The sequence below is a fragment of the Anas platyrhynchos genome, chromosome 19 (genome assembly GCF_047663525.1).
Source record: "Anas platyrhynchos isolate ZD024472 breed Pekin duck chromosome 19, IASCAAS_PekinDuck_T2T, whole genome shotgun sequence".
Classification (NCBI taxonomy): Eukaryota; Metazoa; Chordata; class Aves; order Anseriformes; family Anatidae; genus Anas; species Anas platyrhynchos.
Window position 1 is genome coordinate 10,644,430 of NC_092605.1, and position 24,764 is coordinate 10,669,193.

A 24,764-nucleotide genomic window follows, 5' to 3' on the forward strand; every position below is an offset into this window, starting at 1 on the left:
AAATCTTTGGCTTTTTTTTTTTTAATTGTTAGTAGAATAAACTTCTACTTTCACTCACACTGTCCAGCAGCAGTGGAGCAGGGCAGGGCTGGCTTCACCCTGCAGCCACTGCTCCCCATTTTCCCCACCTTGCCTGTTCAGGGTCCGTGTTCCAGCCCGGCTGCCCTGCCTTGCTACAGAGCGTGTGTTGTGTGCAATCAAAACCCTCTGTCATGGCTTTTTGGCCGAAAAAGGCCAAAATTACTGCATGTGACCTACTTTTTTTTTTTTTTTTTAATCAGCTGCTTTCCTCAGTTTCCTCACCCCGTGTGGCTTCGCTTGGTGCTGGGTCTGTGCCGTGTGGTTTGTCTTCATCTTTGGGGTCCTGTGCCACTGAAGGAGGACGTGGACTCTGTTTGTGTGCATGGTTTATGTGTGGTTTGGAGAGCAGTGCTGCAGAAACGTCCTTTGTAGGGTCATTTGGGCATTCAGCCTACTTTCCTGAGCCCTTGCAAAAGTGAGCCCCCTCTCTTTTACCTTTTTTGCTTTATTGTCCATTTTTTAAGTTCTTTAGCAGCCAGGTAGGTGGGAGGCAATAGACGAATGTTCATCCCAAAGGTAATTGCCAGTTTGAACTGCACAGGGGGCTGTAGGCGGGTCGTGCCAGAGGAGGCGATGCTCGGGAGCCTGCTGATAGCTGCGCAGGCTTTTCAGTGCTGGTCCAACACTGCTGCCTGCGGGGCTTGCTCCAGCAGCAGCTCTGCCTGCATGAGAAATTCCTTACCACCTTTCAATTCCTGCCTTATGCAGCGTGCTTTTTCCTCTGCTTTATGGTGGGGAGAAACTCTTTAATTCAGGTGCTGGCTGCAGACAGCCCCTGCTGCTGGGGAGCGTTTGGTACCAAGGAGTGCCCCCACCGACTGCCCCCTGCATCAGTAACGTGTCCTGCTGATGGGGCACGGCTTGGGCAGGGGGCTGGAGGAAGAGGCTCCGGGCACAGCCCGTGTTGTAGTGCCTCGGGTGCTGGAATGATGGCAGAAAATATTCCTGCCTGCATTTGTTCTCATTTAGCTACAGCTTGTTCACCAGGATGTTTTTCAAGGAGGGTCTGGTCAGTGTTGGCAAAGGAAAGTCTCTTATTTCCCAAGCGTGCTTATCACTTTGTCCTTGACAACGATGGGAACTTTCGGCACTTTTTTTTTCATTTAGAGACAAACAGGAGAGAGCCTGCCTTTGCAGGCGGCATTGTGCTGGTTTTCCTGCGTGCTGAATCACACAGGACAGATAAAGTTTCCCCCAAATGTTGTTGTCCTTGCAGATGTTGGACTTGGGAAGGTTGGGTGGGAGGTGGAGGAGAATTAATATCTGCACTATGCACTGAATGAGTCTCGCGCTTCAAATAAAATACCTCCAGTCATGGGGAAACGCGTTTTTGTGCAGGGTGAGCAACGAAATCTCGACGGGTAAGAGCAGCTTCACAAATCTGGAGCGTTCGCATCTGGAACAGAGCAGTGCTGGTGTGGTGAGGTTGCTTCATCACAGCGGTGGCTTAGATCTGTAGGGTAAAGCTGAGGCTGCACGCAGCAGTGGTTGATGTTTGCCCTCTGCCCTCCTTCGTGTGAATACTTCAAATAATAGCTCAGGCTGAGGGGCATGAATCAGTACCTCATATTTGGGAAGGATGGGTACTTTCAAAGCCTTAGATGGTGCTATCATTTTATGCAGTGACTCACTGGAGATATTGCAGTGCTTGTGGAAGAACGTGCACTAAAGGATGATGCTCGTAACTCTCCACGAGGGTAAAACCTCCTTGCTGTGTGTGCCTGTGAAACTTGCCTCTGGCTTCAGAACTTCGATTTTTTTTTGTTTTGTTACCCCTTGTACGATCAGATCTCCGTGTCTTTTCTCTGTATCTTGAGCAATACTTGGTAAGATTCGAGGATGCACCGTGCATAACTAAAACCATATGCTGCAAGAAGATGAATTGTGGAGGAAGCGGCTCCCTTTCAGGCCCTGGTATAAAACTGATGGCCGGCACACCTCGAGGAGCTGCCAGAGCTAATGCCCAACATCAGCACTACCTTGTATTTGCCTCCCTTGCAGACACAAGGTCTGCTTTGAGTGTTTGGCAGTTTTGGAAGTGCGAAGGATGTCCCCGTTAGTGTCGTTGCCTTGCTTCTAGCAGAGACTTGGAAAATCTGTTTTGAAGGAATACAACTGAAACAATAAAGGCTGTCAATAAACACCCTGTCCTGCCGCTGGGACTTGTCTTTACCTCTCAGCCAGCCTGTATACAGGGTTATGAAGCTTGAAAATGATCAGAAAAGTGTACCTAACTGGATGTTAGGCACGCTAACGTTTTCTTTTGCTTACAGTCAGCTAAGTCTGGAGGTCTGAGCAGTGCTGCGGCAGCGATGCTGTGCTAGGGGCTGCTTGTGTGCAACCGAGCTGAGAGCTCGGCACCCGCCAGCTGGCAGGGCTCTTGTCCCAGACCTGATCTGAAAAGACAGACGAGATTTATTAAGACAGTGATCAATAGCAGGGAAAGTGCTAGGAGTGTAACCAGAGGAAGACATTTTGCAATAGCATTCGGTTTTTGGCTGCTGTCCTCCTCCTGATTTATCATGCAGAGAAAAATCATTCCTACCTGCAGAGTAGAAAGCAACTCAAACGTAGCGTATTCCTGCACTGTCTGCATATTTCAACAAAATTTAAGCGTAACAGTCGGCAAGAAGGAAATTTGGTGCCCAAATGTGGCTTTCAATTAAGTGTTAATTGTTACAACACCCCAGCCCAACAGCCAGCCTTGGTTGAAGCCTTTTACCTGGTCTGATTGCCGTGACAAAAGCAGTCGTTGGTTGCATGAGGCTGAGGGTGGGTTGGCTTGAAGTTTCCTTTTCTCCTCTATTAAAAATGGATGTAGGGGAAATTTTGCTCACTTTCCTTTTCCCTAAGGATGATCTGGGCTGCAAGCAGAGCTGCCATTTGTACATCACAGTAATTGAAACAATGTGAGACTTTCACCGTATCCTCCCATATCACTCGATCGGGTCCGTACCGAGTACTCTCAAAAGCATTTATGAAGATAGTGATTCTGAATTTGTTTTAATGACTGCATAACGGCCAAGTGAACTCTGAGTGTTGAGACGCTCTCTTCCAGGGACTGAAATTTCACATTTCCTATAGTATGTGCATTAATTCTTACTTGGGCTGTTGTTTTGTGGCTTCCATCGCACTACGCTCGGAGCCTCCCTAGGCTGATGCTGCAGTTTGGGGCTGTTCCTTTTCTCCTGATGGCAGAGGAGTGCGCTGAATCCCAAGTCAGGGTCTCTTGGACCTCACAGTGCTTTTCTCAGCGCTGTGGAGCACTGGTGTGTCTCGCTGGAAAACAGCGGGGTGCAGCTGGTTTCCATTTCGGAGCCTCCAGCAGCAGCGTGCTTGCTGAGCAGCGATGCTGAGGGCTGGGAGATTAATGCTGTGTTTCTCTTTCCCCAGAGATCATCGACGACCTCACTAACCTGGTGGAAAACACAGACGACAAGCTTCGCAATCAAACGCGGCACGTGAAGATGGTGGACAAAAAGTCAACTTCCTGTGGTAGGAAATGAGTCCAAATCCTGCGCTGTTATTAAATGCCTAGAAACTCGCTGAGTGCTCCGAGGCTGTGTGCACTGTGCCTCCCCCCAGCAAAGATTGCTCCTGAAGAGGAAAAACCCACCTCTCCAGCCCCAAATGTGCTTCAGCGATGTTGCAGGCTGAACTTACTGCGCTTGCTGTGTTAACCTCCTTAAGCCAATGAATGTCCTTAAGCCATTTGACTCCAGTGTTGCACAATGCCCTGATTGGAAATTGTAGAGCTGTATGAAATTAGTGTGGTACATGTTAATTAGGTTTAAAAAACTTGCTAGCTACCAGCTCTCAAGAACCGGTCACAATGGGGAGTGGTGCCGCAGGGGCATTTCTGGCGGTGTCCTGCAGGAATGCGTTCTCAACCGAGTGGTTTTCAGAGCCTGCCAGACATGAAATCCTCGCTGGTGACGCTGAGCTGCGAGCTAGCGAAGCTGCGCTAGGCTGCTTTTCCTTTAGCCAAGGCAAGGCTGTACCTCTCGCGCCAGGTTTTGTGTACGGGACGCGGAGCTGGGGGTTTGGTGCTGGGAGGATGCTGCGGGCGAGGGCAGGAGATTTATGTTGGTCTCGGGGGGATGAGTGGTGCTGAGGAGTGGCTGTGGGAGGATGTCAGTGCGGGATGGTGTTAGTGAGACAGTTCTGGAAATCCCACGTCCCCCTCCGGTGTCCGTGGTTCGTTTCTGGCAAACAAGAGGGCTCATTACTGGAGTAATTTATGCTCTGTAGAAGTTTGTCTCGTAGTCAGAAGTGAGAGAATTTTGGCTTACGCAGTGCAGTAGAGAGGAGGACGAGAGCTTCCCGTATCTGGGCGAAGCGAAGGGGGCTGGTGGGAGCCTGTAGTCCCTGGCAGGGCGATCTCGGGGCTGGCAGCAGAAGCCCCCAGCAGTGAGCTCTTTGTCAAGCACTGGGAGATATTTGAGAGATTTATTTGGTTCCCCATTAGTGGTAATTTTTTGAAAGTTTGATGCAAATTGATGAAACTCTGTGGCCTTTTCTTATAGTGGACTTGTCAGAGGCATTTGTCTCTGATTTCTCAAACACCAACTACGGGCGGAATTAAAGATGTGGCTGCAGAGTTCGTGACTGATGATTTTAGGTCTTCAGTGCTGACACAAGCTCGATTTAATTTACAAATAATTGCACTCGAATCGTGTCGAGTACCCCTGTGCAGCCCCTCAGTTTCTGTGGCTTCGCTTACTGCACGAGTGCCGCGGTGCGCGGGGCGAAATGCCCGGCACTGAAACCGATGGCAGACAAGAGGTTGTCTGCGGGGAACAGCTTCCCGCTTGTTAGGTATTTCTGCCCCTTTCTAGCTTCTTCATGCAAATGCAGAGCCCAGACAATGCTGCTAGATAATGAGCCTGTCTCTTTAACTCTAAAGCCGAGCTGGCTGTGCTGGGGAATTTGAGAGGAGGAGGAGGATGGGAGAGGCGAAGGCTGGGAGGATCCCAGGCTGGATGCCTTGGGGGTGACCTCTCTCACCCTTTCCACATTGAAAAACATTTTTCTTTAAGGGGTGGTGAGAAGCGCTGCCTCTTCGTGCCTTATTCCGTCTGCTCCAATAGGTCTTCCTGTGTTTGCATAACAATTTGGGTATATGTAAACACTGTATTGCCTCAGATAGCTATTTTACTCTGCCTAATCATGAGTTTTAGAACAATAATGCTGGAAGAGACAGGCTTTAATGGCATTCTTCCCATCCCTTTTCCACCCTTACTTCTGGCTCTGATAATCACTGGTATATGAAGACCAGAAAACCCTCCCGGGCGTACGGTAATTCCCTGAACAAAGCCAAGCAGCAGGAAAACTGGCACCTGCTCGGTGACTTCTCCAAGGGCTTTTTCCCCTGCTCTAACATTTTGTTTAAACTGATCACACCTTCGGTAACTGGGGGTCTGAAGCAGCGTAGGGTGCTCCGTGCCCCCCTGTGTCCCCCTCCTGTCCCTGTCCCTCGCGGTCGTGGCGGTGCCAGCCTGGACGTGGTCCCTGCACCGCTGCCCGAGCTGAAGCCCCAGCGAAGGGCTCGGTGTTCGCCTGACGGTGGATGTGCTGCAGCATCTGGACGCGGGTACCAGCAGAGCCCTCTGGCACGAATCGTGGAATAATCACCCTTTTACGAGCAGGAATGTAACACATTAATGGGTGGGTCTTTGTTAGCAGCCAGTATAATAATAAAATCAAAGTATTGCTGATGAAATCCAACTTTAATCAATGTTTCAACGTCTCGCTCTCATGCAAACAGCGTGTCAGGCTCTGGGGGCCCTTTGCTGTGACCTCCAGTGGATCCTGGCTGCCTCTGCCCGGTGCGGAGAGGAGACCCGGGAACAACCTGGTGCTGCCCCGGGCCCCACGCACTTCTGGTGGAAGTTTTCAGGTTGTTTCGGCTGTGTTGTTGCATTCGCAGCTTATTTTCGGTGACATTTCTCTTGCTGCCTCTGAGCTGTTGACAATCCCGCCCTTTGACTCCGCCAGTCGGAGCACAGCTCCCTTGGTGGCCCCGGCAGCCCCGCGCCGATGGCAGCGCGAGCTCCCATGGATTGCAGCAGAAGAATGGTCAGGGCATAGATTCAGCCGGCCGCATTTATGAAATTATTGCTGAAAATCATCAGCCATCTGCGGGCAAACACTTGCACGCTGCCTGGCATTGTTTGGTTTCTTTGCAGCGTCTGCTGGGCACGGAGGAGGGTTGTTAGGACATATATGTTTATTCGATTTCAGAAACTCGCATTCAGCTTTCACCAAAATGTGCGCACAAACCATTAATCAAACGTTAGGCTGCCTTTAACAAATTTGCTCCAGGAATGCCTGTGTGTGCAACCCGGCCTTTGCAGTTTCACCACGGGCTCTTGGGTTTGTGTCTGACAGTCCCCGCACTCTCCCAGTGTGCATACCTTTAGGGTTTTTTTGTGCAGAACAGCGCTCATTAATCATTTCTCACTAACATTTTTATTAGAAACTAACTCTCAGAATGTACTCTTCAGAACCAAATTTAAAAACAAACAAATAGAAGTATAATAACAAACAAATGAAAGTGTAATTAAAGTTAAGATGCCGGGGGAAAAACAGATTTGCCTCAAACAAACCCTTGATCCGAAACAACCTGATTATATGGCAATTGCCACCGTACCTTAATGATGCAACACTCCTGAATGCTTCACTAATTTGTTTTTCCTGGGTAGAGATAGCCTCACTGTGATCTCACCCATTCTGCTTCCTAGGATGAAAAAAGATTTCTTGAGAGGAAAATGACGGCCCTAAAATGCGTGCTGCTGTGTTGCTGTCAGCCGCTCCCTGCAGCCCATGGTTTGGGTGGCACAGCACGGATCCTGTCTGGTTTTTGAGCCTGGCCGGGGTGGCTCCTATGCTGGCATCCTTGGCACGGGTCCTGTGAGCAGGATTGGTGCCCAGGTGGATGTGGGCTCAGAGCTGGCCAGTGCCAGCCCTTCCCCTTTGCTCATGACCCCGACTCCAGTGGGTAAGCACAGCCCAAGTGTTGGTACTGCTTGCGGGGTCTGCACCGCTCCGCCAGTCTTCCTCCCTGCAGGGGGCTTAATCAGGGAGAGAGAAGAAGGTTTAAAGTAAAAGGTTTTCAACTAAAAGAGGGGAGATTTAGATTAGGTATTAGGAAGAAATTCTTTACTGTGAGGGCGGTGAGGCACTGAACAGGCTGCCCCAGGAGCTGTGGGTGCCCCATCCCTGGCAGTGCCCAAGGCCAGGCTGGATGGGGCTGGGGGCAGCCTGGGGTGGGGGCAGGGGGCCCTGCCCATGGGCTTTAAGGTCCCTTCCAACCCAAATCATCCTCTGATTTGATGAAGTTTTGAAGATTTGTCTTTGTCCAGAGCTATGCCCTGGCTTACCTGGCTGGTGCTTTGCGGTAGCTTCCCCCCATCCCAGCGATCTGGGCTATTTTTGGTACTCCAGGACTCGCAGGTAGGCAGCTCCCTGCAGAGAGCATGGCTGTCAGAGGCTCTGTTTGTGATTACAGCATCCTGTGCCCTGCGCGTTTGCCTCTGAACGAGGCAGGGAGATGTCGGTAGCGGGGGCTGCAGCTGGGAGCGCGAGCAGCAGGAGCCGCACGCGGAGCCTGGTGCAGCCGAACTCCGTGTGGAGCCATCGCCGCCTTTGGATGTGGCTCGGGCTCGTTCCGTTAGGTGGGATGGTGACACTCGAGTACGTGCCGAGGGCCCAGAAACGTCCCTCGGGTGCTGCCAGCCCACGCCAGGCACCAGGGTGGGGGCTCAATGTGCTCCAGCTCCAGGCCCTACCCTTGGCCGGGGGCTGCTCCCCTGGGCAGGCGGTGCGGGGCGCTGGGGCTTCGTCGTGGGGAAGGCTGGAAACAAGCAAAAAGAAGCAAAACCTCTTGTTTCTGGCAGTGTGAGGGGAGCAGAGCACGAGTTTGCAGCTGCTGCTGCGTTTCCCTTTAATGTTTTAGACAAATGGGGAAAATGAGGAGCAGGCACTGAGGGTGTCCTGCTGGGTCGCACCAGTGTCCTGTCCTGTAGGATACTCCACGGGCGTGCAGTGGCGGCTGAGCGGTTGGGTTCGCTCTTTCGTTTTCTCCTATTCCACAAGATGGCATTGCAATCTAATCGCCTCCTCAGACCCAGGTAGGTGCTCTGACCTCCCCATCGCCTTCCGACCCAGGCTCTAGAGGATGCTGAAGGCAGGACTGAGGCAGCCGTGAGGGCAGTCACAGTGGGTAGGGGCGGTTTTTACACAACAAATCACCAAAATACCTGGGTGAAACGAGTCGGAGTTTTCAGAAGGTCTCGTCTGTGTTAAAACAGGGTAGCTTGGATTATACAAGGTTTCCTCTAGAAAAATAATGATTCATGCAGGCTGGGGCCGTTCCCTGCCAGATTCTGTTATTTCTGTTCTAAGTTAGAGTTATTTGTGCCATGGACTTAATTTGCTTTATAAATTATGGATGGCAGTTCCTCGGGTTTGTTCCTTTGACGTGCGGTGTGTGTTTAGATGAGCAAGTCCCCATCCTTTTTTTTTTTTTTTTTTTCTTTTCTTAGTGGAGTGGAGAAGTCGGTGTAGTGTGACATTAAATCAACCTTTCCTGCAATCTGATTCTGGGAGCAGTTACGCCGATATTCCTCCCGGCGCTGCTCCGGCGGCTGCACCGGTTCTGAGTCACCTGCCCGGGCTTGCGCCGGACGCCTTCTTGCCTTGGCAAGCTGTTTTTTTCCTGGTTTATTTTTTTCCCCCTTTCTTCAGTTTCTTCCTTCTTCGGTTTCTTCCATATTAAGCAATTGTGTGTTGAAAAGTTTGTCCTGTTACCACTGCAGGAAAACTCAGAGGCAAAAGCGCTGCGGAAGAAAGAAGCTGTTGCTTGGACTGGGCTCTGACCTTGGTGCCCGAGCGCTCCGGGTGCCTGTCCTCCCTCACACCAGGGCTGCTGCCCGCATGCCCGAGGCGTTTCCTTCCCCTCTCACACCCGTTTTTGCTCGGTGTGAGCACGCAGCCCAGCTGAAAGCCGGGGAAGGGTGAGCAGCCCGCTCTCGGGAGGAGCCGGGGGCTTTGCAGCCGCGTGGTGCGTGTGCCGCCGCGCTCTTCCCTTCGCCTTGCCCCGCTGACTTCTGAACCCCGCGGCTAATTGAAGCTGGAATTAGCAGGAGAGAGAGGTCACAAAGATAAGAAGTTCCTACAAGTTCACTTGGCCATCTATCCTCATTAGCGGAGAGACCCAATTAAGGGTCCCATTGAGGGGGAGAACGCAGGGTGAGCTCGAGTCTCATTAGACACCAGGGAAACCTCAAAGCAGCTTAGCTTGGGGACATAGCAGGAAATGGGGCTCATTAATTATGTTAATTGTTAATAGAGCAGCTTTTTAACGGGTCCAGCGGTTTCAGTACTTTGCTAATCAAAGCCTTCTGTTTGTTGTCTTACCATCTTGTTTTCCCCAAATACTAAACGCTTTTCCCTGCTTCAGTAGCTCCGAGCCCCTGAGCAGCAGGTGAGGGGTGCGTGTGGCGGTGTGAGCGCAGCAGATCGCACAGGGCTTTCTGGTTCGGGAAGTGTGCTGGGAAACAAGGTCAGGCATCGTGCTGAGATGCTGCCTTTGCTGGTGGCAGCGTGCCCAGCACCCTGTCCTTGCTCCCTCGTGTACTACTCCTGCCCCCCGGCTTCTTCCTGGCCCCTCCGTGCCATTTCCTCATACGTTTTGTGTTATTAACTTAAGCATTTGGCTTAAAACCGCTCATGTTGAGATGTTGCAGTGGATTCGGGCAGTCAAAGATGCTGGACCTAATCGGTCATTAACAGCTTTAGAAAGAAAAACGTGCTTTGGAGCTGCTTTGTGTGCTGCTTTCCAGGTGAGAAGCTCGGCAGTCACTGGTGGTGTAACGCTGCTCATTGAGCAGTAAAGGACGGGAGGAGCCTTCTGGGTCATGGGATCGCTTCAAGATAAATTTCCGAGAACAAGCTTGTTGTTTCCCCCCCATTACTCCCATTGGAAGGTTGTAATGGTCATAAACTTATCTCCATCCTAAACTTGTCAAGGATACTTCATTTTGTCCTTGTGCAACCCTTGTTCTGGTGTCCTGAATGGTTCTTTTTTATTTTACACCCCCAAATGTGTGTCTAGGAGATCACTGTTCCCTCCCAGCTTTTGTTTTGTGGCACTGAACAAGCATCGTTACATTTTAATCTACTAAAATAATCCCTCTGATCTGACAAGCCCTTTTTTTGCACTTCTTCCTACTTAAACTCTTTTTTTTCTTTTTTTTTTTTTTACACAAGACTCGGCTGCCGTTGTCTCGGTGCGCCCTCACGGTGCCGTGCCCTGTGGCACTCGTACTTCCCCAGCTGCTAGAGGCATTTTGCAGCTGCAGCATGTTTGGTGCCTCGGTCAGTTTGTTGTAAGGTGTTTGCCCGGGCCTTTCTCATTCGTGGCAATTTTTGACCCGAGTTCATTTTCTTTCCAACTTGTAGCAAAAACTATTGCTTGTCCCACCTTTGTGGCTTCCCCTTTTGTCCTGTTAATTTCAACCTTCTCCATTAGTCTTCAAAGTTACCCATTTTTTCTGTATGCTGTCCCAGCTTGCCTCTGTGCTGATGGTACTTTCCAACTTTGTGTCATCAGCAGATTTCATTAGCACACTTACTTTTTGTGCCAAGGTCATTAATAAAAATATTTAATAAGATCAGTCTCCTGACCGTTCCTTGAGGAGCTCCACCGGTGACCTCCATCCATTCTGATCACTCTTTCAACACGGCTTTGCCTTTCACCAGTTTCCTGGCCTTACAGTTCTGCTAATCCCCATCTTTTTCATTTAATAATTTCCCACATGGCACTGCATTGTGTGCTTTGCTGAAGTCTGCATGGATGGGATCTCTCACACTTCCTTTGTCTAGAAAATTCATTATCTTACCGGGCTAACCTGATTAGCTCTGTTTGATCTGATTTCCCTTCAGAAAATTCCCATTGTTTTCTGCCCTGTTTACCATTTAGTTCCGTGCTCTAATTAGTCTTTCCTCAGTTTGCTCTGGAGCCTTCATCCTGCTGAGGTTAATGGGACAGGTTTGTAGCTGCTCACTCCACTTTTTCCCTGCCGTGGTACAGAAATGCAGATGCTGCTCTGCTGCTGGACAGGCAGCCACAGTTCGGTGTCACAGCAGGAACCAGCACCTTTCTCTGCTGCTCCAGTTTTGGGATATGTGTCCCAGGTACATTTTTAAAATGCTGGGGTTAAATGGAATGACCCGGAGCTCTGTGGGTATCAGTTCTCCTGACTCCATCAGCCAGCTTGTTTTGTGTAATGAAGGTTTGCCCAGTGATGCTGAGACCCTGCGGAACTGTTGCAGCCTTTTCTGTCCTCCCACCACGCACTGGATTCACAAATCAAGCAGCGGTCACTTGCTCCAGGTGTGCCTGGGTCTCTGCACAGCCGTGGTCTCCTCCCTCGTGCCTGTTTCTGGCCGTGGTGGTTCCCAGAGCATCTCCCTGAGCAGCGGCCGCAGACAGGGTGCGAGAAATGCTCCCCTGAGGCTGCACAGCAAGTACGGGGCTAATAAGGGATGGGGGCAATCACAACCTGATCAGCGGGAGATGAGGCAGAGGAAAATGATTTTACTTTGATAAACCAAAAAGGGGGTTGCACTTCATATGGCAGCGTCATGTCGATGCTCGGACCCGTGTGAGGCTGAAAATACTCAGCTGTTTTGTTTCCGAGCCCCGTTCTTAAAGACACCGTAAATGATGGTAGAGGGAGCTGGAGAGTGGCATTTCTGGGACTCGGTCGCAACACGTAAGTCAGGCACAGGTTCGAGGCTGAAGCTATGGAGTGGCAAGCACTTGGAATGCCCCCTCCCTGGGAGGAAGCACCTAATGTGCCAGGGAGGGAGAGGAGGGGGGCGCGGGGAGGAGAGCAAAAGGCAGTAGACATTTTCTTAATTACATTTGCATATGCAGCTGTTCAAACAGACTGAACTTCATCAATGCTCGTTCATACCTATCAGGAGATTAGAGCAGCTGCTGTCAGCCCGTGTAGCAATATTGTACCAGGCTGGTGGTAAAATAAGCCCCTGGGCAGCCTGCTCGCCCAAGCTGTCCATCACTCCAAAAGGCCAAGCAATTAGTTGTATTTGAATATTGAAAAAAAAAATGGAATTGTGTGAAATATCCAAGGGCGACTGCTTACAGCTTGGTTTCCAAGGATACATGTTGCAGAATTAAATCATAAATTTATATTTCTGAAAATGGTGCTGAAATGTGTTAATTTGTACATTACCAAAGAGGCTAAAACTCGCCTCCTTCTGCCTTTTCTTTCCTAACATGCTCAGTGACAAAATAATTGCTCTGCCCAATCTGGAGTTGAAATATAACCGTGTTCTGGCCTGGGGTTTGCGTGCCACGTTAAACTAAACCAGGGGGGAAATATCTGGGTTAACTGTTTGTATTAATTCTTCCAGCTTTGAAATTCTCCCTTAATCTTTGGCTCCGAAATACCCAGCGGACAGGGAAGTCATGAAGTGCCGTGTTCTTGTCGAGCGAGCCATCCCTCGCCTCCTTTGGCCTTTTTATTGCTGGTTGCTGTAAGCCTGCCCCAGCCAGGGACGCTGTCCCGAGCGGACTGAGCACAATGCGGCTGCACACGAAGTGCCCGGGCAGGGAGAGGGTCCAGCATCTGGAATCCGGTTTTACAGCCCCCGGGCACTGGAGGGACAGGATTGTGGGACACAACAATACTCGGAGGATGTGGTCAATGGAGAAATGAGTTTGCTAGGGACCAAGTGGTTATGTGTCTCTTCAGGGCTTTCTGAGATGCATAGAGGATGTTGATCCCACCAGAAATTGGGTATATAAATCAACAGGGGCTGTGATCTCAAATCTTTGTTTTGCAAAAGTACGGGCGGCAGTAGAATTGCTGCAGCCTCGCTAACGGCGGCTTGAGGAGAATTGTCCTTGGGAAAATGGGAATAGCCCTTCAGAGGGGGGATTATCTTGGTGGGGATGTCCAAAGCCTCCAGTGTTATGTTAAAGAAAAGAAAAAAAAGTAGTCTTAAGGTGAAACTCAGATACGTTCCTGCAGTGTTCATCTTGAAGCATTGAAATGGCAGAAGTTGAGCGTCCAGCGACAGTGTGAATTACACCATGGGGCGCAGCTGGGGCCGGTGGTTTCCCTTGGGAAGGCACACGGGAGGGAGCCTTGCATTCGGCTGCGTGGACGAGCTGCATCTAGAGAGCGGTCGTAACGAGGGAGCATTTCCTCCAGCACTGCGCTCGGAGCTGCTAGCCTCAGTTTAACGCTGCACTCAAATGGAGCTTTTGCAGATTGCAGACTGTTACTTCAGCTTGCTCTGGCGAGGCTGGAAGGTGAGGTTGCAGCTCCAGTGAACATAGCCTTTAGGGCAGCTTTAGCGTGGGGGCCCAGAGCCCCGTGTGGGCTACCTGCCTGTTTTCCCAGGGCTTCAGGTGGGTTTTGCATCCTGAGCTGAGCACCGTGCTGCTGGCCTTACACTGTTAGGAGGTGTTGGACGCGGCACGTTGATGCTGCTGTAACCGTGCTGGAGCTGGGGGCTGTGCTGGTTCCCAGACCTCCACAGCAACACCAGTGCAGAGGCCAGTTTGGTGTCGCTCCTTGGGGCTCAGACAGCTCGTTTGGCTGCAGAGCTGCATGCCAGCGGCAGGAGCAGTGCCCTGGGCACAGACCTGCAGTTACCAGGCGGGACTCAGCACGCTGCTGCCCAGCCTGGCTGCACCCGGAGCAACTGCTGGGCGGAAGGAGGGAAGGGATTTGTTGGGCACAGCCTGGGCTTTGCCTTTGCTGTGGAATCCTGTCGAGTGCTGTGACTTGCAGATCAGCTGCAGGTGTGAGGCTGTGCGCCTCGTGGGATTTTGATGCATTATGGTTGTCTTGTGCCGCATCCCCACTTGGGTTGTAACGCGCAGTAGCTGCTGTGTTATAGTTATCTATGTAAAGAAAAGTACCAAATCATGGCCTTTTTGGCAAGGAAAACAGTGCCACCAGCTCTGATTCAGTGGAAACTTCATTTTCTGAGCCCTGCTTTCTGAAAGTGCCTGCTTATTACATTTATCTCTGAGACGTGTTGGGAAATGTAAAACTGGCCTTCAATTTACTGCAGTAGCCTTTTGCAGGACGTGCTTGTAAAACGGCCTTACTTGTCATCCCCTGGCAATTAACTGCCTAATAATTAAACTGCATTTATCACTCGGGTTCCTGGAGATGAGCTAGGGAAGGAGCTGAGCGAGGTGTCCCACATCAGCGCCCTTTGCGCTCTTCTTCACAGCCTTCGTGGAAGGCTGCTCTGTAAACATTTTCCCCTTGATGCTTTCTTTTGTAAAGAGCCTGAAAGAATATGCTTATTTTAAACTTCTTTCTGCTTCCATAGATGGACAGTTTTATATGATGCAGACAGTGCCTGCTGTGATTTTTATGGCCTATAGTTTTCTGAGCAAATGGTTTTGCTCACAAGTTGGCTAGGCTAAAATGACCTTCTCTTGTTCATTAACTGTCTGTTTAAAAATACGCATGCGGTGTTAGTTATAGAGCATTGATTGGGGTTATTTTAGGTGGTGCAGGGAGGTCTGTTCCTTTCCTTCCCTCCTCATTATCAAGCAGAAGCGACTGCTTAGGGCCTGGTTTATTTACCTAATAAACTGCCTCTTGTATCGTCTAGGAAATGCTTACATTTTTCAGCCAAGAAATCCTAGTAACAGGCAAACAGAGGTCTAGCAGTCAGGTCTGGAGAAACAACAAAATGAAGGTCAGCTAATATCGCTGTTATTCTCTTTCCCGGTGGCCATGACAGCAGGGGTGGTTTATTTGAAGATCCCAGACTCGGAGTCATTGCTCGCATTGTTGGTCCCCCGAGCACGGGAGGCTGTGCCAACAGTTCAGGATATTAATGTATTCTACAGATCAGTGAATGAAGAATTCCTCCGCACTCCTTTCTTTAAAAAAAAAAAAAAAATCCTCTTCTCTCCCCTTCCCCCTTCTCCATGCACTTTGTTTGCAGTGGCTTTGTCTGCTGGATGTTGCTGGGCATTTCTAATGAGATAGAGAGGAATCGCAGCGGCTCTGGTGCGGCGGAGAGGTGGCATCCTGACCGCCTGCACCCCGCAAGGTGAAGTCTTTACACGCTGCTCTGGTGCACGGCGATTCACGTGCTGTTGGGGTTTGGGAATGCACATATACACGGGGAGAAAAAGGCTCCTTTTTGACATGTAAAGCTCCCCAATTTGCTTCTTGCAGGGAGAAAGTGCTGCCCGGCACCCCCCGCACAGGCCGCGATGCCTCGGTGCTTCTTTAGTATTCATCCCGGCTTCGTTAGCACGGCCATCTCCCAGCCCAGCCTGAGCAGCTGCTAAAGGGGCCAAAATTAAAGCAGTTCCTGCTCCCGGTGACTTACTGCCAGGGAATAGTTGGGTTCGGTTTGCAGGGAACATATCGCAACCCAGCCCTGAAGGTGGAAAAAGGCTGGGGGAGCGGGGCTTCGGTGGGACGGATTTGTGGAGACTTTCACAGGATTTACAGAAAGGCGGTGCAGTGGAAATAAAAGCTGGGCTCATGAAGAGACAATTATCTAGTAATAATGCAACGGATCAGGGAAAGGCAGCCGAGCAGGTTTTTTTTATATATATATTCCCGTTCCATGGCAGGAATTGTACTTAGATATTTTTAATATATTCTTTGATCCCTCATGGAAATGTTAATGAGACGAAAACTGCTAAAGAGCTCTCCAGACACTGCCCAGCTTTGGAGAAGGGTGGACTGAAACGCAGACCCTCTGGAGGGCTTCTGACACACAAGCAGTCCCTTTGTTCCCGCCTCTATGAGCCAGAGACATGTCTAACATTGCGGGGAGGATGAGAGCAGGCTGAAGAGGCCGGGCTGAAGGCACGGCATTCTGTACTTACAAGAGAAAAATTGTCAACCGGCTATTAGGGCCTTGATTTGACGGGCACTGCGCCGGGGGCGTTTGAAGTCCAGACTGAAGGTACTCCGGAGATGTAAGTGGGGATGCTTTTAGGCTGTCTTTCACTCTGACTTAATTAAGAAACTGGCGGGCTTTGTCTCTCGGAGGCCCGTTACGTGTGAAGCTGCGGCCCCCCGTGAATAGGGCCCGGCCAGGCCGGTGCGTGCGTGCGCGCCGCTTTGTGCCGTGTTGCCCAACTGGGGCCGGCGGCCTTAGAAAGGCCGGGCTAAGCACCCAAACCTCACTGGCAGACAGAAAACTGGGCTAGGAAGGGTTCTGTGAGGCGGCCTCAGCCTCAACGGAGGGCCAGAGGTGAAGCCGAAAAGGGCAAACGCTGCTTTTCAAATAGGCGATGCCTGGGTTTGTATTTACACAGGGAGGAATATTAGTTTTGAAATTTCCTGGGCTGGGCCTGGCTGATGAGCTGCTAGAGGAACGGCTGGAGGGGCAGGTAATGCAATGGCCTTGAAAACCGCTCAGAAGTATCCGACCTCGCCGAAGTTGTGGGCTTGTTTTAAAGTCTGTGGTGCTGAGACCGGGCCTGATGTTTCCATCAGCACCCTGCTTGCCCGGAGTGGTTGCAAATAAACTCCACGGCCCTTTGGTTTTATTCATTATTTTCATACCTCTTGATGGTGATGGGCAGCGCTGCTTTGGTTTCCTTTTGGCTGGCAGAGAGATTTCAGTGCAGGCACAGAGAGGAGCCGTGAGCGGGCTGGACTCAGACTGGGGCCTCCGGACCTTCAGAGTCCAACCACTGCGGTTCAGACATGAGGAGCAAAATAAGCTTACTTGGGGCAGAAACTGCAGAACTAAAATTAAACTTTTTTTGTAGTCTTTGTGCTTCTGTGGGGCTTGACAAGTGTTTAGTGAGGGATTTCTTCATCTCCAGCTAAAGGAGTGCCCCCAGGCCTCGGGGCTAACTGGGGCTAGAGGCTTTCCAGCCAGCAGCTCACAAAGATGTGACGTGCTCTTTGGTCCCAGCCTGGGGGCCGAGTACTTCCCCGCAGCACACCAGCTGAAGGTGGCCTTTGGGATGCAGCTGGAGGAGCCTCGTGTCTCTGGATCCGAGCTGAAACACTTCATCATGGTGCTCTGTGGCTTTGGTGGAAGACTGCACGTTAATCCAGGAGAAGCCGTGGTACCAAGTCAGGATGGGAGAGGGAGGAAACAAGCAGGCTGCCTGGAGATGTAGAGCCCAGACAGTAGTTGTGATGGATGTTGAGCCTAAGGAACGTTTTACACGCGCTGGAGAGCACCCAGCGCAGGCTGTCAGGGCTTGGCAGACGCTGGGGGTGAGGACTTGCCAGCTGTAATTTGGGGGTGGTTTATTAGGCAGAGTAGAATGGGGATAATGTTCACGTATCAGCAACTTTTATAAACTTGTTTTAATTCCTCCGCTGAGCAATTCTAGAGTTGTGGCTAGAATTCAGAAGTGATGTAGATAATGTGAAATGGTTCCCTGCGTGGAGGTGATAACTGCTTCCCCTTGCCCCCCTCACGTGTGCTGCAGCGCAGGCAGGCGGGGGGCAGCTGCGGTTCCGCTGCTACGTGTAGTAGTGCTTCCTCACTTGCTTCTGGTTGCCCTTGAGAAAAGCCCCCTGGATGAGGATTTTGTGCAACACAATGCCATAGCACGAGGGTTCGATTTTTTAGCGTAATCCCTTTATATGCATGTTTGCATAATTCTCCCAAATCAGCAAGAACTACCCGGCTCAAGGAATCTGGAAAGTATAAACTCTCCAGAACCGGAGAGATTCCTGGCCGTACTGCTTCTCCCTGAGCTCGGTGATTGTGTTAGCGCTGTAAGTCTTCCAGCTCCTGCAGGGCTGGTTTTTTTTACTACTGCAGTGTTTATAATGTCTTTGGGGATCCCAGCAGACAGCACTTTGTATTTAGCTCTAGAGCGTTAGCAAGGCGACAGTACTGCTAAAAAGTTTTGGAAAAGCACCTTTTTAGAGCCAAAGTGACTCATTCCTGCTAAAGGAACAGCAACAGTTATTCTGGCATTTAAATAAAATGCAAAAATATTAATTTCCCACCTCAATGCTGAGTTAAAGACTCAAAAGTGAGGGGAAAAAAGCCCTGTGTTCAGGCCTTCCACAGAAATGCTAGCAGTGCCAAATGATTCACAGCGAATAATTCAGGGCATGCTTTTAGGGGGAGCACGGCATCGTAAACAGAAACATTTCAAATTTCCCGAGATGAGAGTATTTGAGTGCTTCTTGTGAATTCTGCATTTTTGGGTGATCTTTGTGCTTTCAGATTCAGAACAACTTTATCGGGGGGGGGGAAGTGTTTTGACAAGACACTCCAGTAGCGTGGGAGCTGGATAAATGTTTAATTAAAGTTGATCTCCGGTCGTTGCCGGAGCGCGAGGTTTGGGTGTGCGCTGGGGTGGGGATGTGGATTTTCAGGCTCGGCGCTGCCTGCGTGCCCAGCCCCAGCTTCCCACGTCCCCGCGACCGCGGGCTCCTGCACGAGTCCTCCCTTCAGGCTCTTGCCCAACGCGTGCAGGACTTCGCACCCACTTCTCCCCTTCGCACTGGGGCTTGGAGCGTGTGCCTTCCCCCCAGCCTGCACGCTTCTGCTTGCCAATATGAGGCGATTTGCCCTTTTTGGGGTTGACTTCTAATGACTACACATCAGCTGCTCCAAAGACCAACGTCCCACTCTGTCAGTAGAACCCCTCCTGCTCTGCCTCTTCCGCACCCATTTTTGGCAGAAGAGAGTAGCATTTTGCAGGGGGAGCGAAGGGAGACCTGCCTCACGTTACACACTGCTGCCTGTGGTTTAGGATATTCCCCCAACAGCAGGTAGATTTGAGCTTAGAAAACCCCCACGCAGTAATTGAACCCATCTTCTCTGACGCCTGGATGAATTCCTTTAGCATCTGAAACATTGTGCAAGAGGGACATGGTGGTTACTTCTCTGTCCCTCCCCTGTTGCATTTTACAAACCTCATTCTATTTTTCTTTCTTGCCCTGGAACTATTTGATGAATTTGACCTCGATTTGTAAATAGTTTTGGTGTGAATGGAAATGTTTTTTTCAGTGAATTTATTAAATGCTGAAAGCATTTCGCCTTGCTTTATTGAGAAGTCTATTTACTCTTCTGTACATCTCCATCATGCAGCATTATTCTTGGTTGCAGTTATTGTTTCATGGGTCACACACTTTGTTCTTTAATCTCTCTTAATTTCTGCACCTCTTTCCCAGTGTTACTATTTCTGCTCTACTGTTTACTCTGGTAATAACAGCATTATTAATATTTCCGCTTTGCACATGGCTGTTTTGCCATGTCCTCTGTTCCCCTTCCTAACAGAATGAGAACAGAATTTGTTTGTTTACCATCACCTACGGTACCCCAAAACGCTCTTCTCTTGGGTAGCTGGATGCAGTTCTGTGGATGGATGCAGAACACGTTGTTCTGCGTGCGTAGCTGTTTGCATTTAGGCATCCGTAGCATATTTGTGCATGCATATTAGCGGTCAGTGGTCTACGAGAGAAACTTCCTCACAAAGGAATATATCGGGTTTAGATCAGCCAGCCTCGCCCACTGATGAAAAGCTGTTCCTGTGCTGGGATGCTCCCACCGAGACTTCATGTGCATGGATTTGCTCCAGCCTGGACTGTGTCCTCTGAGCTGCTGCTGCAGGAGGAGAGTCGTGCTGTTGGTCCTTCAAGTTTGCTTGAAATAAATGGGGAGATGGTGACTTGGGAGTCTTACAGGAGAGACGATTGCTTTGCTTTGTGCTGTATGAGCCTTGGTGAGAAAAGGAAAGCTGGATTCTGGTGACTGGTGATGGCTTGGAACACAGGTTTCCCAGCTGGGAGGTCCGGTTGGCTTGCTTCCTTCTGAAGGATGCACTCTTTATTTTTGATTACCAGAGGAACCAAGTGCATCCGAGATCATCTTCTAAGGGAGGAAAAGTGTAGCAGAACTGATTTTTCTTTGCTAATATGTAAGTGAGAAGGTCAAGGAGTGCTGACAGCATTTTGGTGGTCATTTTTTGTCCTGATAATTAAGGCAAAAGAAGAAAGTTCTGTTATCAGAGTTTGGAACTGGGCAGTGTCTAGATGTTAAATGACTTTATAAACTGAACGTGTCTGCAGGTTGCAGCTTGACTGATGTGGCAGCACCCAGAAAGGAGGCGTTCGGCTGTTTGTGACACAGCCACATGTCCGTAGGTGGGCACTCAGGTATTTTTATGGGTTATGACTGAACAAGTTTTACAACGTACGAGCTCCAGTCGTCTGCTTCCTTGCTTAATTTGGCAAGGTTTGTAGGAGGACCGAGCGTGAGGTAAGGGGTACTTTTGGCTCAGTTCTGCTCAGTGGCTGGTTTTAGCGGTGGTCTAGCTCACCTGAGACACCGAGTTGGCTCCGTCATTCTGAGATAGTGGGGAGGACCCCCTTCTCCTTTTAAAGCCTTCATTCAGCATTAGTTGAGAAAGAAATGGGGTGTCAGGAAGGCAGGAAATGTGTTATTTCTAGGCAGGCTTCCCATCTTTGTGGGCTCACGTGGCCGGTTGTGCTTTCCCTATAGGGTTTGTGCTCTTCTGCCAAGGTTCTTGGAAGGTGAGAGCTAAAAAAAACCTTGCGGCCACGAGGGATGAAGGGAGGAACTGGGAGTAACGGTGTCACGGTCGCTGCAGGGAATCGCTCTCCTTTGCTGCCAGGCTCCATCCTGCAGGAGCTGACCTGTCTCAGTAGCTCCTTAATGTACCCACACTGTGGATCAGGACAATGCTGCTATCCCCACCTGAGTTACCACGGCTTGGCTGGGTCCAGCCACGGCTCTCCTGTGCCTGCCTGGAGCACCGGCACTGCCAGCCTGCTCGGCCCAGCTCGGTGCTGCTCCGTATTGAGGTGCTGCAGGAGCCAGAGCTCAGCCGCAGGATTTGGGGACACGATGCAGAGTTTGCCGTGCTGCGGCCAGATGAGCTGGGAATGCTTCGCAGCAGGGTGATGCCTCTGCTCTTCCCGGGGCTTGGTGAATGCTGCGTTACCAGCTGGCGTTTACCCACAGATGGGTGGACGTGGCTGATGCTCTCGAGAGCTTCCCTGCTTCGCAGAGGCCACTCGTGGGCTCCCCACCATGCCGAGATGACTTGAGCTGCCCACTGCAGCGATGGAGTAGGTCTCATCTGGTGGTTTGGCAAACCCAGTGTTCTTTGAGGTGGTTCCCAGGTGCCACAGCACTGCTGGTAGATCCGTGTGCTTCCCTTGCTTTCAGCCTCTGCACCTCTCACAGCTTTCTGAGATGAGCCCTCTTCATCAGGTTGATCACCTGCTTCCCTCTGTTGTTTTTTCCCTTCTATCTGCCTTCTCTGAGATAGCAGGGCATGAAATAGTCTCTTATGGTGGAGTTCCCTTGGATCAAACTAGACTGCAGTTCAGCAGTCCTGAACTGCCTAACTTCTTGCATAAGAGACTTTCTCTCAGAGCTATTTTTAAAGACATGCCTTTGGTAAAAATACCCCAGGTGGGAGGGAGAACTCGCTGCAAACTCTCACCTTCTCGAGCTTGATGGGGTTACGCCCTTTGCTTTATATAGATCAAGAAAATAGGGAATTCGTAATTCTTTAGATAATGGAGGGTTGCTGAATAATACTGTATAGAAGTCTTTTAAAAAGAAAATGAAGTGCGTTATAAAGCAAAGTCTGGAACATCTGTGGAGCAGCCTCTCCCTGAACCTGCCCCTACCAGCTCGGCACAAAAAGCCATCAGTGGGGGAAAAAAGGCTTGATGCCCCTTCATCCAGTACCGTGGGCACCGAATTTCCCTAACTTTAGTCCAAGTACTTTTGGTGAAGTACAGAGATCACAGGCATCACCCATCTGCCGTGGGGGCAAATGGACACTAATTGGGGAACTTGTAACCTTAACTCATTCCTGCAGCTTCCTGTGTATCGGCACGGGCTGTTTCCCATTGCTCTTGGAGCAGCTGGCTTTCTTGCCGCAAATCTATTTTTTTTTTTCTCTTTTGGATTGAAAAAGCTGCTCCGTTGGGCTGGATTTATTAAACACACATGACAGATAACTGCTGCTCTCTGTCTTATTTGCAAACACCCCTCTGAAGTCCCTGGGTTCTGTTGCTGGCAGTACTGTGCGCACACACACCCACGGAGCAAGAACATTACTTTTTTAGCCTTTATGTTGATGGTGGTACTGGTAGCATCATTGCTTCCAAAATGCTGGCCCATCTCTGAGAGAAAAAAAAGGAAAAAACAAAATGAAGTCAGTGCTAAATTGCTAAATGCTGCTGTGAGATATTTTTATGTAAAATTTTAAACATGATGTTCTTTTTGGGTAGCTAAATGAAAGTTCATTGGAAAAGGAATATTTCATGCTGCCAAGAAGGTTCTTGATTGCGGTTTATCCTGAAACTGGTAATGAATGTGCACTATCAGGGCCTGGGGATTTGGCGTATGAATTTCCCAGGGTATAATCATCTCATAAGGCTGCTGAGTGTGACTCCTTCCCCAGTAATCTACTTAACTCAGTAATTTACCCCTCCTTTTGCCTTGCAAGGAGAATGAATCTCACAGGTTGTTTGCATGACAAGTAGCTCGGGATTGTCTGAGACTTTGAAGAAGATGCTGGGAGTTAATTGTAGCAGCTTGAGTTAATGGTTTCCCATGTTCACTGGCAAGCTGAGCGAGGAAGGGAGCTGAAAAATGGATTTTATGGGGAGTACTATAGCTGCGCCATGTGTTTTGATAGCTAAAATGCTAAAAAAATGTTTTGCCTCACAAAGGATGTTCTTCCCCACCAAAAGTAATCTCGGGGGAAAATTATGTTTGGTAGTTCTAGGATTATTGGATTTGCAGATAGAATCTGCTGTGCTAATGTCAGCTACTGACTTATGACCAAGGCAGCTAAATGGGAGATGTTTCTTGGCAGTTGATCATTCTTAAAATCTCCTCTCAAAGTCTTTAAAACCCCAGCGAATAACATAAATAAATAAATAAATAAATATGATTGCTAGCAAGCGAACTAATTGCTACATCCGAGCCTTCGTTTGAAAAGAAACTAAGGATGTCTCATCATAAATTTTATTAGGGTCACTTTACACCAAAACTTTATTGTGCTAAAAAATGAAACGATAAGCAGCCCTTCATTTCTGTTTTTAATTTGCCTCCTAAAGCCATACATGGTGAGTAAAATCGCTGGTTCAAGATAGGCTCCACAGCGTGTGCTCAGCTTTTGCTAGCTTACAGCGAGAACGGAGAAGAGAGACAGAGAGAATGCGATGGGAACGAAGGGATAGGAAGCTCTGGATAAACTGTACAGGCTTTATTTAAATTACCGTCATGTTCTGTGTCTTGCTCGAGATCAAATGCTGCCAAGCATCTTACTGCAGCCCCAGTGGTTTGCACCTAATACGCATTACATTAACTGTCTGCAGACAGCCTTATTTCCAGTACAGCACGGTGTGTGCAGCCTGAAACTTTCTGAGTGATTGAGGCAGGATTTGATGAAATCTTAAAAACAATAATTAAAAAAAAACACTTATTTTAGAAGTACCCACGCATGGCTCTACCAGGTGACCCTACACAGGAGTCAAAGTGTAGGTTTTCTCTTCAGCTGGGAGATGAAGCCATCAGATACCCTCACACCTCCACGGGCGCAGGAACGTGCACACTGATGCTGATGCAGATCAGTGAGTGCTTTCTGTGTCAGCACTAGTTTCCTTAAGCCACGCTCTGTCCTCAAACCCAGGGCTGCCGCAAGGCTCGGGGTAGATGTTGATGTTCATCCTCCTCTTAGCACTGAGCTAGCCTGAGTTTCCCAACTCTGGCTGAAAAGAAGAAAGAAGAAAGAAACCCGTGGTGCAGCCTGAGATGTCCCTTTATGAAAATGCATTAGAAGGCCTATTTGTTTTCTGATTCAGATAGGTATAGTCGGCTAAAAGCGTAATTTTAGCAGAATTGGACCACTCGGTTTAAGTTTTGCAGAGAGGAGAGTCCTCGGAGCAGCGCAGAGCACGGGGCCTTCAGACCAGCGATCCTCCTGGCGACCCGAGCAGAGCCCTGGGCCTCTCTTCCACAGCCTGCAGCTCTGCCAGCTCACGCTTCCCTCTGCCCTGCAGAGGCAGCTGAAGGTCCCTTCAGGCCCATCTCCTCCGCCTGGCACCAGCAGCCGGGGATGGCAGACACTCACAGCGAGCGGAGCTTCCTGGTGAAGCTGGCTTCCCTGTGGCACCACCGGGCAGGCCGGGATGGTGGCGGCGCGGCCCCTTCTGTGGAAGCTGAGGGCTGTGCTGATGGCAGCCTGCTGGGCCGTGCCCCCCGGCGGCTCTCCCGGCCTCCAAGCAGCGGCATCGCGAGGCCTGGCTGCGGCTGACCCGTGCCAGAGCATGCCCGGGCCCTGCCATGCCACAACCCGTGCCAAAGGCCCTTTCGAGGCCTCTTTCTGCTCGCCCTTGCCCGGTTTCGTACAAGGGTGAATGCCGCTGCAGCGGGGACACGGGATGCCTTGCAGAATGCTGCCTTTATTCTGTCAACCAAGCCGCTGCGACTTTTCTTAATTGTGGATTCTTTTAGTTAATTAGAAATGTTTGGAAATGCCTCGCACCTCAGCAGGGTTCGGGTCTGCGGGGTGCCAAGTTCTTTGTTCTTCATCCAGCAGAGCACTTAAGCGTGCCTTTAAGAACACTTTACAGGCTCAAATAAGCTCATTGATTTCAGCAGGTTGAAGGACTGAG

The 24,764-nt window shown here is 50.0% G+C and overlaps 1 protein-coding gene across 1 annotated transcript in view; it reads left to right on the forward strand.

The window, feature by feature from the left end:
- The window catches only part of STX8 (syntaxin 8), a 95,291-nt gene that overhangs the window by 55,396 nt on the left and 15,131 nt on the right, over nucleotides 1-24,764 (forward strand). The window contains exon 7 of the mRNA XM_027471681.3: nucleotides 3,475-3,576. Coding sequence (XP_027327482.1) covers nucleotides 3,475-3,576 — 102 coding nt within the window. The remainder of the gene's footprint in view (nucleotides 1-3,474; nucleotides 3,577-24,764) is intronic.